This window comes from Mustela lutreola, chromosome 17 (assembly GCF_030435805.1).
Source record: "Mustela lutreola isolate mMusLut2 chromosome 17, mMusLut2.pri, whole genome shotgun sequence".
NCBI lineage: Eukaryota > Metazoa > Chordata > Mammalia > Carnivora > Mustelidae > Mustela > Mustela lutreola.
In genome coordinates, this window is record NC_081306.1 from 22288729 (window position 1) to 22307366 (window position 18638).

At 57.5% G+C, this 18638-nt stretch overlaps 1 protein-coding gene across 7 annotated transcripts; it reads left to right on the plus strand.

The window, feature by feature from the left end:
- Positions 1–76: 76 nt before the first annotated feature.
- On the plus strand, positions 77–18387 carry HAGH (hydroxyacylglutathione hydrolase). 7 transcript variants are annotated; one of them, XM_059155412.1, is made up of 10 exons: positions 77–209; positions 784–919; positions 3299–3474; positions 3935–3999; positions 8495–8612; positions 9270–9378; positions 11066–11169; positions 11397–11498; positions 17643–17722; positions 18188–18387. In XM_059155412.1, exons 3-10 carry the CDS (start codon positions 3370–3372, stop codon positions 18285–18287), a joined length of 783 nt encoding a protein of 260 aa, XP_059011395.1. In that variant the 5' UTR covers positions 77–209; positions 784–919; positions 3299–3369; the 3' UTR covers positions 18288–18387. The 7 variants fall into 7 exon arrangements, 6 of the variants coding, with proteins under 6 accessions (XP_059011395.1, XP_059011397.1, XP_059011398.1 ...); XR_009349427.1 differs by lacking the exons at positions 77–209; positions 784–919 and adding exons at positions 464–580; positions 16578–16701; XM_059155413.1 differs by lacking the exon at positions 77–209 and adding an exon at positions 468–580.
- The last annotated feature ends 251 nt before the right edge of the window (positions 18388–18638 follow it).

Here is an 18638-nt window from a genome sequence, read left to right on the forward strand (position 1 = left end):
CACCTGACGCCGACGGCGCCCCGGAAAGAACGAACTACCTCACAGCGCTGTCCTGTCCGCGACGGCCCGTGCAGCTCTGCGCTCTACCGGGTGCTCGACAGTCGCGGCGCCTCAACTCCTGGGAGCCGCTGTCCAGTAGCTGCCTCAGGGCACGGTCCCTGGAGAGCGGCGGAAGCACTGACGCTGCCCTTCGGCCGCGGCCGCCGCAGGTAGCTCCCGGCGCCCCGCCCGCACTCGGGTCCGCGGAGGCCCGGCCGGCAGCGGGCACGGGTTTGGACGCGGGCGCTGATTGGCCGAGGTCTGGGGCGGGGGCGCTAGGCGTGCGCTGGTTGGCTGGGGGGCGGGGCGGCGGGTGCCGATTGGCCGCGGCGCCCCTCCGGCGTGTGCGGCCGGCCCGCCCCTCGCGCTGTTGCCGCTGCCGCCGCCGCCGCTGCTGCCGCCGCCGCCGCCGCTGCCGCCGCCGCCGCCGCCGCCGCCGCCGCCGCCGCCCCGCCGTCCCGGGTCATGGTGCTGGGCCGCGGGCTGCTCGGCCGCCGGAGCCTCGCCGCGCTGGGAGCCGCCTGCGCCCGCCGCGGCCTGGGTAGGTGGACCGGCGCCGGCAGCGGCGCGGAGGGGCGCGCCTGACAGGCGTCGGGTGCGCGGGGCCCGGCCTGCGGGGGGCCCGCCCGCGTCGTGACCGGGTGGCGGCGGTTGGACCGCGCCCCCGCGAAGGGTCCGGCGGCGCTGAGGGCGGTCGGGAGTCGCCGGGCCGCCGCGGGCTGACGCTGTTTTCTGTCGACACAGGCTTGTAACCCTCGCCGGCGTCCGGGCGCGCGGGTTGGGGTCGAGGAAAGGCCCCGCGGCACTTGAGTCAGACTTGGCGGGGCTGAAGACAGTGGGGTCACTGGTCGGCCGGGGGTTGCTGGCGGATTTGTGCCCGGTAAGGAGACGCGCGCCGCCCAGCCCCGCGCCCCCGTCCGCCCGCGGCCCTCCCGGGGCGCCCTTCCCCAGCCGGGCGGAACCCGCGTGTGTGCGCCCCGGGGCCTGCCTGCCCATCTCTTCCTGCGAGCTTCGGCTGACAAGTGCAAAGGGCAGGAGGCCCGGGCAGTACCGGGGTTGCAGCAGGACGGGGTCCTGGGGGCTGTGGGGCCCTGGCCCTCCCTCTAGAAGGAGAGGCGTTCGGCTGGCGGGCTTCCAGGGCCTGCGCTTGCAGCTGCCAGATTCCTGTCCCGCGGGGGGTTACCTCCTGCTTTGTCGGAATATTTTGACCTTGATTTTGAAATCTTTTTATTTCCTGATATCTTATCAGGCTAATGTGGCAATAGGGGCAGTAGGATGACCCGAGTCTTTGGGTGATGGTTAGCGGTTGGAGACATGACCGCGTAGCAGTCGTGAGGGAGGCAAAGCTGTCCTTGGTGGTTTTAGATCTCACCGAGAGCACTCGATGTTCTGGAGTGGGTAGGTGTTGCTGTCACTAAGGAAAGAGCCTGTCCTTTTTGCCATTTGGGGACACTCCTCAGAGTGTCGGGGCTAAGCCTTTTTGCTTCCAGAGTCAGGCAGAGATCCTGAGTAGGACTATAGAGAATTGGCAAGATTGTGGCCACCTGGGCGCCTGGGTGGCTCAGTGGGTTAAGCCGCTGCCTTCAGCTCAGGTCATGATCTCAGGGTCCTGGGATCAAGCCCCACGTCAGGCTCTCTGCTCAGCGGGGAGCCTGCTTCCTCCTCTCTCTCTCTGCCTGCTTCTCTGCCTACTTGTGATCTCTGTCTGTCAAATAAATAAATAAAATCTTTAAAAAAAAAAAAAAAAAGATTGTGGCCACCTGGTTCAGATGGGAGCCCGCTCCCAGCCTCAGGATACCATGCAGAAGGACGGGCCCGGTTCAAGAGAAGCCAAGCAAAGCGGGTCTCAGGTCTCGGCTGGGACCATAGGCTCCTGCTCTGTGCTCTTTGTGCCTACGAAAGATCACAGTGCAAAGCAGTGCACTGGAAGCATTTCTCAGGCATGTAATGTTTGGGAAAGGAAGAAGGCTTTCAGGGGTGCCTGCAGAAGTTTCTGATTCCCCGGGTTCTCCAGGAGAATCTACGGAGCACCTGGAGGAGCCCGAGCACAGCCTGTGGTTACAGTCCCTCACCTGGGCCGTGTTCCTCTCCCAGACTCGCAGGAGAGTCCTGTTTCCGTCCCGCTTTCCTCCCTCCCCCAACCCCAGTAGGTGCACTCCGCTCTGTAGTCCTTCCTGGGCCCGGGTAGTGCTGGGGCCTGGGGAGGGTGGACTGTCAAGGAAACCTGGTCATACAGAAATGTTTGTTTTGCCATGTATGAGGGAGGAGAAGGGCCTGGAAAATGCCCAACTGGTTGTCCAGGGAAAGGGGAGTTGGATATCTCGGTGTATTCTTGACAGTTTCCCTGGTCGTGGCAGATAAGGTCGAATTCAGCCCTCCGTGGCCCCTGGAGATGTGGTCTGTCAGTCAGTGGGTCCTGCCTGCTTTCTGGATGCCTTTTGGAAGAGGGCCCCATTCTGGCACCTCCCCCAGAATCTCATGGCTGTCTTCTGTCACCTTTTGTGGTGTTCATCTCTTTCACGTGAGGACAAGTACTGTTGGGCCTCTGTGAATTTTTAGATCCGAAGAGGAGTTTCGTTGTTGGAAGTGGCTTGGCCCCTGACTTCTCAGTGGGGGATGCTTTCGGCCCTTGCTCACTCTTGACACACCCTGCCGGGTCCTTTGGCTCAACTGGATGGCGATTCTGTGTCCTGTGCACTTGGATCTGGAGCAGGTGGCCACCTCTCCCATGTGTCAGGCCCTGGTCATTTAGTGCGTGGTCCAAATTTTGAGTTCCTGCCTATGAAAGAGAATATTGTTTTCTTCTCTGCCTGGAGACTTAGGGTCAGAGGCGCTCGCCCTCCAGGTTCCTCTCTTCGTGGTCTTTCTGAGTCGGGTGTGAACACCCCAAGACTGGTACTGGTCACTTCTGACTGTGGTTTGAATCACAGGCACAAACTGGCACCCCGTCCCCTGAGAGCTTGCAAAAAAGAAAATCAGGATCAGAGTGTGAGAGAAGGGATTTCCGTGAATATGCGTGTGAAGAATTTTCTGTGTTTCTCTTAACGGATGTGGTAAAATTAGGATATTTTCTTCTTTACCGAAGGAACTCAGAAAACCCGTTGCGGCGAGCCTCACACTTTGCCGCTGGCCGAGTCCCTTCCCCGGGATGTTGGGTCCCCAGCACGTGGGGTCTCCTGGGCCTCCTGGCCGAGGGCTTGTCTTTGAGCCTCAGCCTGGGGCGGCCTCCCATGGACACTGACCGAAGCTTTGTCTTCAGGCCCAGCCCTGCTGGGAGCCCTTCTCCATCACACGGACTTAAGGAAGAGCTTGACCGTGGAACAGGGCGCCATGAAGGTTGAGTTACTGCCAGCGTTGACCGACAACTACATGTACCTGATCATCGACGACGAGACCAAGGAGGCCGCCGTCGTGGACCCGGTGCAGCCCCAGAAGGTGGGGGGCAGGGCCCCAGCACCACCCCACCCCCTGCAAGGGCTGGTAGCTGCAGTGTCCTTGAAGCTTGGTCAAAGCTAAACAGAAGTTCACCCATTTGGTTTTTGAAAAACAACTGGTGTCCAGCCACTCTGCTGTCAGGCAGAAGGCCAGCGAGGGCTGGAGGCTGCCGGCATCTTGAGGGAGGAGAGCAATGGGCTTCTGTCTGGAAGGTCCTTGGGTGCCAGGAAGCCCCAGGGGCGATTACCTCAGCCAGAGGGACTTGGAGAAGTCATGGGTGGCCCTGAGCTGCCAGCTGGGTCAAGAGGGACCGGGACCGGGAACGGGGGCAAGTCAGCAGGGTCAGGGCAGGGCATGGCCCCTCCCGGGCAGGCCTGAGTCCTGCTGGGCCCCCTATAGCTCGGCCACCCAGCGCGGGGAGTGTGACCGTGATCCCGTCGTGCCTCATGTTTGGCTGCAGGTTGTAGAGACGGTGAAGAAGCTCGGAGTGAAGCTGACCACAGTGCTTACCACCCACCACCACTGGTAAGTCCTCCCCAGCCGGTGCGGGCCTGTCTGCCCCGGGCCGTGTGCACTCCGGGCCCGTGTCTGTAGGGGTCAGGCACTTCAGGCTCTCTGGGCCCTCTTACGGGTGGAGACCTGCGGGATTGGGGTGCTGGAAGCCCTTGTCCCTGCCCAGCTGCGTTCTCTGTGCCACTGAGGGTCAGCCCCAGCGGGGTTCTGAGAAGACATGCTGGTAGTGGCCCCTGTGCTGCTGTCCAGTGGCCTTGGCCCTGGGCACTGCTAACTCGGGGCTGCGTGGGATGGACCCCCAGCAGCATATGTGAAGGCTCCGGGCTCATGTGATGGGAGACAGGCTTTGATGTCAGGGAAGAAACTATTCTAGACGTTGGTGTTTTTAAAAATCAAGCCGCTCTATTTGGAGAGGCTGTGGTTCTGAAATTGAAGGTAGGGGGTGAAGAAGCACCTGTGCCTGCATTTTAGGACTGGAGTTGAAACTCAGAGCTCTTTACACTAGAAAAAAATATTTATTTGGCTCTAAATTGTCTTTTGCTTGTGAGTGCCTGAGGGCAGCCCCGGTTCCCACAGCTTCAGCCTGCCAGGGCCTGGGCGGGTGGGTCTGTTCTGTGTGGCCAAGCAGGCACCAGTCTTTGGGGTGTTCCTCCCAGGACGTCAGCTGTTAACTCCTGAATGCGGCCTTGCCCTTGGCCATGCTGCTGGGCTTGCTTTCTGGTAAGAAGCCAGGTCTGCCAGGTCACTTTTCTTAAGTTGTGATGCCCTGGGGTTTTTCCTCTGTTTATGTTAGAATACAAAACCCCTGATTCTGCCCCAGACCGAGCCCCATGAGCCGCAAGGTGCCTCCCTTCCTGCCTGTGCTCCCCAGAGGGTGGGGCAGCGGTGGTGTTGGCACCTGTCCTAAGAGCGCCCGGGGTGTAGCTCTGGGGTGGGCCTGGCAGAGCCCGCCCCTCTTATCTGTGGGCCCCACGGCGGCGTCTGGGCTCCTCGAAGGACTGCGTGGACAAGGCTGCGGGGAGGAGCTGGCACCCTCGCCTTGTCCCGGGAAGGCTGGTCTGGGGCAGGGTCCTGGCTGGACTTCTGCAGTGCAGGTCTGGCCCCACAGGCTGTGATACAAGCAGGCCTGGCCCCCCCCAACCCCCGTCCCCACCGGGTGCTGCCGAGCTGGGCATGTGTGCGTGTGTTTACTTGTTTAAAGTTGTAAGTGTTTTTATTTTTATGTTATTTTAATTCCAGTTACTATCTGGTATTACACTGGCTGCGGGTGTGCGACACAGTGGCCCAGTGGCTGTGTGTGCTCCGTGCCCCTCACATGCAGGCTCCCCGTCACCGCGTCACCTTCCCCCACCCGCCTCCCCGCTGGGAACCATCTGTTTCTCCTCAAGAGTCTGCTCCTTGGTTTGTCTCCCTTCCTTTTCCTTGGCTCCTTTGTTTCTTCAGTTCGGTGTGTCAGTGAAATCACTGTATGTGTGTGTGTGTCTGTGTGTGTCCGTGTGTACACGCGTAGATACTAGTCTTTGTGCGTTCATCGGGGGATGGGCACTGGGCTGCTTCCATTATTCGGCTATTGGAGGTAACGCGGCTGTCCGGGCCGCACGCACCCCCTGGGCGAGCATCCTTGTGTTCTTCGGGTAGAGATCCAGAGCTGCAATGACTGCATCAGGGGATGGTTTGGGTTTTAGCTTCTCGAGGAGCCTCAACACTGTCTTGCACGGGGGCTGCGCCAGCTTGCGTTCCCGGCCGCGGGGCGCGAGGGCTCCGCTTTCTCCCGTACTCATCAGCTCTTGTTTCTTACGTCATTGGTTTTAGCCGCGCCGTGCTGTGAGAGGGGACATGTCCTTGTAGTCGGGGTTTGCGCTTCCCCAACGAGGAGTGGCACGGAGCGCGTTTTCATGTGACCGCCGGTCATCTGGGTGTCTTCTTTGGAAAACTGTCTTTTCATGTCTTCTGGCCATTTTTTAATTTGGATTATGTGTGTTTGGGCGTGTTGAGTTACATAAGCTTTTTATAAATTTTGGATCCTAACACTTTATCAGAAATGTCATTTGCAAATATCTTCTCCCATTCTGTAGGCTGCCTTTTGGTTTTGTGGATTGTTTCTCTGGCTGTGCAGACGTTTTTTATTTTGATGATATCCCGGGAGTTCGTTTTTGCTTTTTGTCCCCTTCGTCTGGAGATGTGTGTAGCAGGAAGGTGCTGTGGCTAATGTTAGAGTCATCACTGCCTGTGCTCTCCTCTAGGATTGTGAGGGTTTCAAGTCTCACATTCGGCTCTTTCATCATTCTGGACTTGTTTTCGTGTGTGGCGTAAGAAAGTGGTCCGGTTTAGGGGGTGCCTGGGTGGCTGAGTGGGTTAAGCCGCTGCCTTCGGCTCAGGTCATGATCTCAGGGTCCTGGGATCGAGCCCCGCATCGGGCTTTCTGCTCAGCAGGGAGCCTGCTTCCCTTCCTCTCTCTCTGCTTGCCTCTCTGCCTACTTGTGATCTCTGTCTGTCGGATAAATAAATAAAATCTTTAAAAAAAAAAAGAAAAAGAAAAAAGAAAGTGGTCCGGTTTCATTCTTCTGCATCTGACTGTCCTATTTTCCCAACATCAGTTGTCGAAGAGACTGTCCTTTTCCCGTTGCGTATTTTTGGATGGGTCATTTCTGGGCTCTCTGTTCTGTTCCATGGATCTGTGTGTCTGTTTTTGTGCCGCTGCCACACTGTCTTGATGATCACAGCTTGTGATAGAGCTTGAAGTCCGGAATCCTGGTGCCGCCTGTTTGCTTCTGGTTTTCAGGATCACTGTAGCTATTTGGGGCCTTTGTGGTTCCCTAGAAATTTTAGGGTTCTTTGTTGTAGCTCTGTGAAAAATGGGGGTAGTATTGGTGGGTGTAGCATTGAATGGTAGATTGCTTTGGAAAGTAGACATTTTAGCAGTGTTTTTTCTTCCAGTCCATGAGCACGCAGTGGAATGTCTTTGTTTCTTTCTGTCTTCAGCTTCTTTCCCAGTGTTCCACAGTTTTCAGACTAGTCCTCCCACCTCTTTGGTTAGGTTTAGTTCTGGGTGTTGTATATTTTTGGTGCAATTGTAAATGGGATCATTTTCCTAATTTCTCTAAATGCTGCTTTATTAGTACATAGAAGTGCAACAGATTTCTACTCATTTTTAAAAATATTTTATTTATTTACTTATTTGACAGAGATCACAAGTAGGCAGAGAGGCAGGCAGAGAGAGAGGAGGAAGCAGGCCCCCCGCTGAGCAGAAAGCCCGATGCGGGGCTCGATCCCAGGACTCTGGGACCATGACCTGAGCTGAAGGCAGAGGCTTTAATCCATTGAGCCCCCAGACGCCCCATCTACGTGTTGGTTTTTATCCTGCAACCTTGCTGAATTTGTGTATCAGTTCTAGCAGTTTTTTGGTGGTCTTTTGGGTGGGGCACGGCCATTTTAAAAAAATATTTTTTTTAAGATTTTATTTTATTTATTTGGCAGAGAGAATGTGAGAGAGGGAACACAGCTGGGGGAGCAGGAGAGGGAGAAGCAGGCTCCCTGCTGAGTCCTATGTGGGGCTCGACTCCGGGACCCTGAGATCATGACATGAGCCGAAGGCAGACACCCAACGACTGAGCCACCCAGGCGCCCCCATTTTATTTTATTATTACTGATTTATTTATTTTTTTTTTTTTTTTTTTTTTTTTTTTTTTTTTTTAAAGATTTTATTTATTTATTTGACAGACAGAGATCACAAGTAGGCAGAGAGGCAGGCAGAGAGAGAGGTAGAAGCAGGCTCTCCGCCGAGCAGAGAGCCCGATGCGGGGCTCGATCCCAGGACCCTGGGATCACGACCTGAGCCGAAGGCAGAGGCTTTAACCCACTGAGCCACCCAGGTGCCCCCTGATTTATTTATTTTTAGGGAGGGAGAGATGGGGGAGGGCAGAGGAAGAGGGAGAGAGACAATCTTAAGCAGGTTCCACAATCTCACCACCATGAGGTTGTGACCTGAGCTGAAATGAAGAGTTGGGTGCTTAACCAGCGGAACCGCCCAGGTGTCCCAGCATTGCCATTTTAGAAGACAGCTTCCACCTGCTCAGGGCAGTGGGTCCCAAAGTGGACCACCTGGGAGCATCCTGTTAGAACTCCTGCTCTGCAGGCCACCAGGGGCCAGCTGCGTCACCACGTGGGGCAGGGAGTCAGGCTGTGGTGCTTCTTACAGACCCTCAGGTGACTCTTGTGTGTGTGGAGCCTGGGAGCCAGGCACAGGGATCATCTAAGAGTTTGGGCTTTGGTGTGTTTGCTTCAGAAGCTTCCGCGGCTGCGGGGCAGGGGTGCAGAAATGCCTCACTCGGGAATGGCACATCTGAGAATGTTCTCATCAGTACCGCCAAATGACAAGCCAGTTTCCTGTGTTGGGAGATGAGTTTCTGCTGAGACATAACCAGGGAGAAGCCTTGTGCTGGGGGGTTTAAGAGCAAGCAGGTCTGGTTCCATCAACAAAAGCCCAGGTCTCCTTTCCCGCTTCCAGGGATCATGCCGGCGGAAACGAGAAGCTGGTCAAGCTGGCGCCTGGGTTGAAGGTGTGCGGGGGTGACGACCGGATCGGGGCCCTGACTCACAAGGTCACACACCTGTCCACACTGCAGGTGAGCAGTGCACCGACGGAGGGCACGGTGCGGTGGGGACATGGACACCCCCCGCCTGCATTCCCTCCCTGACTCGGGGACCCGGTGGGTGGAGGACGGCCTGACGGTGCCCTCGCCAGGCCCCGTCTCGAGACAGTTGGGGCACCTGGACCCGTTGATGTGAGGTCCAGCAGGAGGATGTCCCCAGGAGCTTGGTGGGCGGGGCGGGGCGCAGGCGCACAGCTCCTGGTGCACATGTGCAGAGCGCACTCGCGGCCTGGGAGGCCGTCCTCGTCCGCTGACCCGTGGGCTGGTCCGCTGACCCGTGGGAAGGTTGCACCGATGTTGGTCTTGAATTCAGTCCTTGTGGGCCTGAACGTTTTAGAAGGGTTGGGGGGCAGTGGGAGTCAGGAAGGAAAACCGAGAGAAACCGTCTTTAAGAAGCAGGACAGCTGGTTCAGACTTGGCTTGGCTTTGAGGAGGGAGTAAATCACGGCGCTCCGGCCCCGCTGGTGCCAGGGTGCACCCTGCCCCAGGGTCCCCAGCAGGATGCACTGTTGCTTGGTGGCCCGAGGTCCGCGGGGCCCTGTCAGCCGCTGGGGCGGGGGTCCACCGGCTGCAAGCCCTGGGCAGCCCGCCCTGTGCAGGGAGGAAGCGCCAGCATCCGCTCTGCTCCAGGTGGGGTCTCTCCACGTCAAGTGCCTGTCCACGCCGTGCCACACATCTGGACACATCTGCTACTTCGTGAACAAGCCCAGCAGCTCCGAGCCGCCTGCGGTGTTCACAGGTGAGTGTGCGGGCTCACGCCGGGCCAGGGAGGTCTCCGGAGACCCTCGGTGTTCCGCCGGGTCAGGGTCTGGGTCCGGGTCTGCAGCCAGGCTCCTGCGGGGCGTGGGGGTGAGGTGGGGGAGCCACGGCCCTTAGATAGAGATGGGACGCCTCCCGCGGACAGGAGCACTGTCTGCCCAGGCCCAGAAGCCCCTCTGACTCCTGACGGTTCTCAGCCAGTGCCAAGGGCTAAGCTCTGAGTCTTGCAGGAGCTTATGTTCCTGTCATGAAGTCACTGCAGCGGGAGCCAGTTGGGAAGTGCCAAGGGGTTCCTGGAGCGGCTCCACAGTGGGACGGGCACACGTGGGACTCGGTGACCAGCCACTGCGGCCTGCGGGCTCCCCGGTGCCAGTAGGGGGTGCCTCTGCTGCCTTGTGACCCCGATGGCACCCCACACCAAAGCTCATCTTAAAGACCGGTTGTTTTCAGTGTCCCCAGTATAGTCGCAGCAGGTGCACGCCCTGAGCCGACTCCCAGTTCGTGCTGTGGGGCCCCGGGGACCCCGGGCTCGCTCGGCCTCACCCACTGGTTGTGTGTGGCCGTGGAACCGGCCCCCAGCGCCACCTGCGGGAACAGCAAGTGCGAAGGCCCCTGAGTGGCCATGGGCAGCCGGTGTTGCACCTGTACCCGTCACCGCTGCTGCACCTGTACCCATCACCGCTGCGGGGGTGTGGGGGTGTCAGGACCTGGGAGTGAGGCAGGTCCCTGGGGACTGCAGACACGGGAAGCCATGTGCCTGCTGTGGAAGGTGGGGCTGTGTGCTGAGCCCAGGCCCTGCGCCTGGTGCCCCTCCTCCATGGACAGAGGCTGGCAGGGCGCAGGGTATGGATGGGTCAGTAACGTCCTCGGTGCTGAGGCTCTGGCCTCTGCCAGCCTGAGGCAAGGACTGAAGTGTGGGAACCAGGATGTCCAGCGAGGCCCTGGAGGCAGGTGTGGGAATAGGGGGCTGCTCCCCTGGAGGGAGGGCCCGACCTCAAAATCTCTTGTGCCTGTTGTGCCCCAGCCTCCTCCGGGGTCTTGTGGACTTCTCACTGGGTCTCAGGCTTCCCCTACGTGTAGGGCTTGTTCAGGGACACAGTCCCAGTCCCACCCCCACTAGGCTGTCCTGTTGTCCCCTGGGAGCAGTGCAGTACCGCCCTCGCCGGGGGCCCCATGACAACCCTGTGGTCCTGGGTTGTGGCTCAGGCTCCCTGGGCAGAGGCCTGGCCAGAGATGGGCCTGCAAAACAGAGCAGTCCGGGCACTTCCTCAAGGAAGCAGCGGAGGCTGGGTGGGTATTGGGGACGGGAAGGCCCTCCCAAGGCCGGAGGCAGGAAGGGGGCCTGTGTGGTGAGGACCAAGGTGGTGGCTGGTGAGCTCAGGGGCTTCTCCAGGCTGGCACTGGCCACCAAGGGCGAGAGGAGACAGAGGGAGGTGGGCCTGGGACGGCTGCTGGGCCGGTGGGAACAAGGGCTGGTTTGGGGGTCTCGGGGCCAGGACTGACGGAGGGGCAGTGAAGGAAGGAGTGGGCTTCAGCAGCTGTTTGGGGGGTGCTGGTGGAACCAGTTAGTGAGACTTGGGGGCTGGGAGCCGAGAGCTGGGGGTCAGGGTTTCTTGTCGCTGCCTGTTGGCAGCCCCCCACTGGTCCTTGGCTGTGCCGTTTCTCAGGTGACACCTTGTTTGTGGCCGGCTGTGGGAAGTTCTACGAGGGGACAGCGGATGAGATGTACAGAGCCCTGCTCGAGGTCCTGGGCCGGCTCCCTCCCGACACGGTAGGCAGCACCCCGCGCGTGGGCCTGCCAAGAGCGGGCGGGCGGGCCGCTTCCTCTGGAAGTAAGGCTTTTCTGTAAGGTGTTTTTATTGTCGTGGGACACACACGCAGGCAGTGTGTGTGCTGAGTCGCTAACGGGTCCTCGCCTGGAGCCCCACGAGCCCGTCTCCGAGGGGCCTGAGGGCACATCCTGGGGACTCGGAGCTCAGAGGTTGGTGTCTTCCTCAGAGAGTGTACTGTGGCCACGAGTACACCATCAACAACCTCAAGTTTGCGCGCCACGTGGAACCCAACAACCCCGCCGTTCAGGAGAAGCTGGTCTGGGCCAAGGTGAGCGGGGCGCGCCGCAGGGCTGCGTGTGCCGGGCAGGGACCAGGACGGGGCTCCCAGGAGTTTGGGCCGCCGCGCTCGGGGCTCCGTCTCATGTGTAGGCACGAGGGGCTCCTCCCGGCCCAGCTGGAGCTAGCGAGGAAGCCCCTGCCGTGTCGTTGGGATCCTCGCTGACCCAGGGGCCCAGGGTTGGGCCTGGGCCTGGGATCCTGCATTCTCATAGATGCCTCGGGGAGGCTGGCGCTGCGGGGCCCCGACATGTGCTCCACAGCCGGGAGGACGGCGAGTTAGCTGGGCAGCCTCCCAGGCCGTGCAGGCTGCAGCGGGACCCGGCCCCGGGGCTGCTGGTCTGAAAGGCCTTTCTTTCTGCAGGGCGGGGCTGGCTTCTCGCCCTTGGCCGGTGGCCGGGCTGGTGGCGGGGCTGTCCGTCCCCGAGAGGGGGCACTGGGGGCCTCATGGCAGTGCCTCCTGCTCCGTCCCGAGACCATGGCTGTCTCGGAGCTCTGGCATTGAATAAAACGCCTGCATCTTCCCCAGTTTGGGGCCTGCGTGTGGGAAATGCCCCTGGGAGGACTGAGACGCCACAGGCGTCAGCTGTCGGCACAGGGGAGGCTTCCCCAGACGCCGGAGCCTGGGTGCGGGTGCCGCGCAGTGCTCTGTGGCTTCGTGGCTGAGGCAGCCTGGTGCCTCCACCCTGGCTGCTGCCCGCGCCGAGCTGCCGCATGGAGGAAGCTCATCTTTGTGGAGGATCGTTCTCGCTCAGTGGGACGCACCCGCCCCGGGCGAGTGGGACAGCTGTGAGACTCCTGATGCCGCCGCCTGGTGCGACCCCAGTGCGCCCCCTGCATCCCCCGCTGCAGACCCCAGTCGCGGAGTCTCCTGCACACACAGCCCTAGAATGCGGGTCACAGGGCTCTTTGTGCTTGGCACATCGGGCCGCAGTTGCTGTGATGGTGCCGCGGGGTCCGGTCAGCCCTGGGCCGGGGCGCTCTGGCTGACGGTGCGCAGCCGCCGCGGGGGTGACACGGGTGTCCGCTGCTCGCAGGCGCGGGCACAGTCCCTGCGGGGTTCGCTCTGAGGAAGATCCCAGGCAGCTTCCGGTTGGCGGCATATTTGGCGTCCTCGCTGGGACCGTGCCACGCGCCGTGTGGCCTGACGTGTGAGCCCTTCCGCATTGTGCGCGCTGGTATCTCCTCATGTTTCCTAAAATGTTCCTTTCTCCAATGGCTGATGAACTCCATCTCTCACGGGCTCGTGGCCGCTCCCAGCTCGTCTTCTGTGGTGCATGTTCGAATGTCTGTCCATGAAAAAAGTCGGGCTGTCTTCCTGGTTGCGGGGAGTCCTTGTGTGTTCTGGAAATGGGTCTTTCGTCAGGAATCTCTCTCAAATACTTCCTTCCTGTTTTTATGGCTTCCCCCCCTTTTTCCTTAACAGTGTCTTTTTGAGAATACAAATTTATACATACTTTTGGTGAAGATGCTTATTAGTATTTTCTTTTACAGTTTTTGTGTCCTAAGAAATCTATGCACGCCCCCTGCTACGTTTTCTCCTGAAAGTTTAATGGTTTTAGCTTTTATTTTTATAAAGATTTTATTTATTTATGACAGAGAGACACAGTGGGAGAGGGAGAAGCAGGTTCCCCACTGAGCAGGGAGCCCGATGCGGGGTTCGATCCCAGGACCCCGGGATCAGGACCTGACTTGAAGGCAGACACTCAACGACTGAGCCGCCCAGGCTTTTATGTTTATCCGGATTTCTGTGTCGGTCCGTGGTGCCTCACAGATTGTGTTCGGTCTGAGGTAAGGGTAGAAGGGCCTTTTTCTGTTTTAATTCACATTCAGCCGCTCAGTACCATTTGTTGGAAACAGTGTCTTTTCCTCGTGGGACTGCCGTGGCCCCTTTGCCCAGTGAAATGGACGGTGTGGGCATGAGTCACTTCCACACGCTCCTGTCTGTGCCCTGGCCTGTGGCACTTCTCCGCTGGCAGCAAACGGGCCTGATTTCCGAAGCCTGTGGCAAGTCTAGGGTCGGGCTGTGTACATCCCCTAATTGTAGACTTTCCTAAAATTGGTTTTGGCTCTTTTTTTTTTTTTTTTTAAGATTTTAGTTACTTACTTGAGAGAGAGAGAGAGAAAGCATGAGAAGGGGGAGGGTCAGAGAGAGAGAAGCAGGCTTTCTGCTGAGCAGAGAGCCTGATATGGTACTTGATCCAGGGACTCCAGGATCATGACCTGAGCCGAAGGCAGACGCTTAACAACTCACCCATCCAGGCGCCCCAGTTCTGGCTCTTCTAAGTGCTTTCCATTTCCATATACCATATAAACTTTAGGATTGTCTTGTTAATTTTTACCAAAAAAGTCGGCTTTGGATTAGCACTGTGTTGTAACAAAGGATTTGGAGGGAATTGAGGTCGTAACCATACTGAGTGTTTCCGTGACTGTGCTATCGCTTTCCGTTTATCAAGCTCAGTAGTTTTTCTCAGCAGTATTTTGTAATTTTCATTGTTATGGAAATTGTACATATCGTTAAATGTATCCTTAAGAAATTTATGTTTTTGAGTTTTATTGGAAGCAATTATTTGCTGAAGGCTTGAGAGATACAGATGACTTTTGCATCGCGATCTTGTATCCGCCGGACCTCGCTCAGCTCCCTTCTTCCGGGGTCTTTTCTGTAGACTCCTGAGTGCATGCACAGTCACGTCCCCAACACACAGAGATCATTTTACTCCTTCCTTTGCCATCTGTGTGCCTTTTATTGATTTGTCTGGGCCACAACCCTGGCCAGCGTCCCACGGACAACGTTAGAAAAGCAGCAACTGCGGACATCCCTGCCTCGTTCCCAGGCTCCGGGGAAAGCTTTTCGTCTTTACCCGTTAGGTGTGACGGTAGCTGTGGGTTTTTGTAAATGTTCTTAGGTTGATACGAACTCAAGTGTATTCCTGGTCTTCTGAGAGTTTTTACCATGAGTGGGCGTGGAATTTTGTGAACGGATTCTTGTCTTCATGTTACATGACTGTCCCCCGTGTTCTGCGGTGCACTGGGGGCGGGCTGGGGTCCCCTGCGCTTCCCGGCCCTCGGCCGTGCTCTGTGCCGCTGCTCTAGCCTCTTCTGGGTCCCCTCCAGGGGCTGGTCTGTTGTTTTGTCATCTTGGGATGCCTTGGGTCTTAGTGTCAGGGTGACACTGGCCTCAGGAAACGACTGAAAATGTGTTTATTCCCGTTTGGCAGAAGTTTCTCTGCGACACCGTCTGCTCCCCGAGTGTTGCATTCGCCAGGGAGGCCGCCAGGACATGGACGCTTTTCTGTGCAAAAATCTTTTTGTTGTTGTTACAAATTAATGCCTTTATGTAGGGCTGTCAGATTTTTACATCTTCTTGAGTCAGTTTTGTTAGCAACTTGTGTCTTTCAAGGAATTTGCCCATTTTGTCGAGGTTTTCGGGTTAAGTGGCAGAATTTTCATTCTGGTCTTCTTACGCGTCCGCTTTGTTCACGAGTAACAAGCTGCATCAAGTGAACGGCTGAGTGAGCTCAGACAGACACACACACCAGGGGACAGACTGCCGGTGCAGTTAAGGCAGAGGACACTCCCATCATGTTCTCTGCGGCGGCTCCGACGACCCCTGCCGCGTCGCATGCCCTGGACCTCAGCTCACGTCAGCAGAGCTGCAGCCAGGGGAGCCTCCGCCGTGTCCCCGCGCATCTTCTCCGGCTCGGAGTGGCGGGGGACGTACTCGCGTTGGGGTGCCCGCCCGCGGCTTGTTGCTTTTCGCTGCCCGGTGGCACCTGCTGTGTGCTTGGGACGCCTGTCACGTTTGCTCAGAGGCCGCCGGGCACCCTTCCTTGGGCCGTGCACCTTTTCACAGCTCTCGGGGAGACACCGGGCATGAAGCAGCCGCGGGCACCAGCACGTGTCTGACTGGGGGAGAGACGGCCCGGTCGTCTCCCGGAGCGGTGCTTGTTATATGTTTCTCCTGGCGAAGTGGAGGCTCTGAGCTGTCCTGTGTCCCCCCCAGTACTGCTCCTCGTCGTTCTTCTGGTGTTCGTCATTTGGATGTACGTAGTGGAGTCACGCTGTAATTACTTTTAAAGATTTTATTTATCTATTTGACAGACAGATCACCAGTGGGCAGAGAGGCAGGCGGGGGCGGGGGAGCAGGCCCCCCGCTGAGCAGAGAGCCCGATGCGGGGCTCGATTCCAGGACCCTGGGATCATGACCTGAGCTGAAGGCAGAGACTCAACCCACTGAGTCACCCAGGCGCCCCAACGTTGTGGTTTTAATTTGTATCTCCCTAGTATCTAATAATGTTGAACGTCTTTTTATGTGCCATTGGCCATTTTGTGAAGGGTTTGTTCAAGTCTTTTGGCCATTTAAAAAATTGGATCATCTTATTTAGGTAAGAGAATTTCTCTCTCTTTTTTTTGGTAAGTTTGTCAGATAGTTTCTCCCACTCTATGGCTTGCTTTTAAATTTTAATTTTATCTTTTTTTAATTTTTTAAATTAACATATAATCTATTATTAGCCCCAGGGGTACAGGTCTGTGAATCTCCAGGTTGACACACTTCACAGCACTCACTGTAGCACATACCCTCCCCAGTGTCCATAACCCCACCACCCTCTCCCTACCCCCCCTCCCCCCGGCAACCCTCAGTTTGTTTTGTGAGATTTAAGAGTCTCATGGTTTGTCTCCCTCCCGATCCCATCTTGTCTCATATTTTCCCTCCCTTCCCTCCACGGCCCCACTGCCTGGATCTCAACTTCCTCCTATCAGAGAGCTCATATGATAGTTGTCTTTCTCTGACTGACTTACTTCACTTAGCATAATTCCTTCTAGTTCCATCCACATTGTCACAAATGGCAAGATTTCCTTTCTTTTGATGGCTGCATAGTATTCCATTGTATATATGAACCACATCTTCTCTATCCACGCATCTGTGGGTGGACATGTAGGTTCTTGCCATAGTTTGGCTGTTGTGGACGTTGCTCTTATACACATTCGGGTCACTACGTTTGTATCTTTAGGGTAAATACCCAGTAGTGCAATTGCTGGGCCGTAAGGCAACTCTATTTTCAACTTTCAGAGGAAGCTCCGTGCTGTTTTCCAGAGTGGCCACACCAGCTTGCGTTCCCACCTGCAGTGTAGGAGGCTCCCCTTTCTCCGCACCGTGTCGGTCCCTGACTGGTTAATTGTAGCCGTTCTGACTGGTATGCCGTGGTTTTGATGTGTATTTCCCTGTGACTTGCTTTTTATTAACAACGTATTTTGAAGAATAAGGATTTTTTTTTAAAGATTTTATTTATTTGACAGAGAGAGATCACAAGTAGGCAGAGAGGCAGGCAGAGAGAGAGGAGGAAGCAGGCTCCCTGCTGAGCAGAGAGCCCGACGTGGAACTCGATCCCAGGACCCTGAGATCATGACCCGAGCCGAAGGCAGCAGCGCAACCCACTGAGCCACCCAGGCGCCCTGAAGAATAAGGATTTTTAATTCTTAAAAAGTCCAGCATATTAAGTTCTTTTATGGTTCATACCTCTTCTAAGAAATACTTGCCTTTCCCAAGGTCAGAATTTCTCTCCTTTGTTTCCTTTAAGTCTTATCATCAAGGCTTTGCTTTCAGAGCAGTGTCAGCCCCACGCTGACTGCTGGCGCGACCGCAGCGCCGCCTCTTCCTGGCATCGGTGACCCGTGCTTCTGTCCTTCACTGTTCGTGTCAGTTTCGTGGATCTTTCCAAAGCACAATTTTTGCTTTAATTTTCCATTTGCCAAGCTGCCTGGCAAACAGCTCTTCCTGGGTCTTTGTGGGGCCCATGGAGGGGACACCCTGCCAAACGCCCCGCGAGAGGCGCTCCCCACCTTCCAGGGCGGGGACCCGGGGCACGGCGTTGTCTGTGTTGCTGCGGGCTGTTCTCCCATAAAACAGACTTCGTGTTAATGAGAAGAGTTCCAAGATTGGCTCCAAGACAGCAGGGGGAGGAGGCACAGGTTGGTGGCGGCAGCCGGGACGCTCGGGTGTCCACAGCAGGACGGACCTGTCCTCACACTGACCCCCCGCCTCCACTCCCTTTGCCTTCGGAGCTGGACGACGTTTGAAGGTACGGAGATGTGCCTTCGCAAGTCCCTGCATCACAGCGGCCTCTGTCCCCTGCAGGAGAAGTACAGCGTCGGTGAGCCCACAGTGCCATCCACCATCGCCGAGGAGTTCACCTACAACCCGTTCATGAGAGTGAGGTGAGGGTGCTCCGGGGATGCCCGTGCCCCTGCCCAGCCGCTCTGCGTGCCAGAGGCTGCCCCAAACTCTGCATCAAGTAGAGCGCGTCCTTGGGCGCGGGCCCTTTTCTCAGAAGGGGGTGCTTGGGCCCTGGCGAGGGTTTGGGGTCCTTTCTGATCCTGGAGTCTGGATCCATAGGCAGATGAGGTACAGTCCCTGGTGGGGGCCGGGGTCTCAGGGAGCTGCCACCTGGGCCTGCCGGACGCCAGTGGGGGGTCAGTGTCCCCGCTGTCCAGGTCGCTGGCAGGACGGCTCGGCCGGCATAGCACGACCCCATGGTTAGGAACACGCGAGCTGGCTGCTGCTGTAGCATCTCATTTTTTAAGCGTGTCCCAACTTGCGCTGGCTCTTCCGGTCCCTGGCACCCTGTGGGGGCGTGGGGGGCAGGGGAGCGCGGCGTGCAGCCTGGTGTTCGGCCTCCGCAGGGAGAAGACGGTGCAGCAGCATGCTGGGGAGACGGAGCCCGTGACCACCATGAGAGCCATCCGCAAAGAGAAGGACCACTTCAAGGTGCCCCGGGACTGAGCAGGCCGTGGGGTTTGGGGCGCCCCTGGCCGCTGCCCCCCTCAAGCACATTTGGGTATTCAGATGTTTTAGATAAATTTCTTGCCGGGAGTACAGGAAATCCAGTCTTGGTTTAATTTAAATTAACTTCAGAGCCTTCGCTTTTGTCTCCAGTGTTCTAGCACGCAGTTACCAGGGAAGTCGTGCAGGTGCTCCCGGACGCTGCTGGCAGACTGTGCACGCCCGGCCGTGGCCTGGGATACGCGGACGAGGCTCAGGGTGCGGCCAGACCCTGGGCACAGGGTGGGCAGGAAGGGCTGTTTCCAGCCGCCTCGTTTCTGCATCTCGAGGTCTTCCTCAGTTCCAGATGGT

Excerpts from the sequence above, each read along its gene's own strand:
- HAGH (XM_059155410.1), top strand. The coding sequence starts at position 505 with ATGGTGCTGGGCCGCGGGCTGCTCGGCCGCCGGAGCCTCGCCGCGCTG. Across the intron at positions 11,170-11,396 it reads GCCGGCTCCCTCCCGACACG|AGAGTGTACTGTGGCCACGA; the intron begins GTAGGCAGCACC and ends TGTCTTCCTCAG. Across the intron at positions 11,499-17,642 it reads AGAAGCTGGTCTGGGCCAAG|GAGAAGTACAGCGTCGGTGA; the intron begins GTGAGCGGGGCG and ends TGTCCCCTGCAG.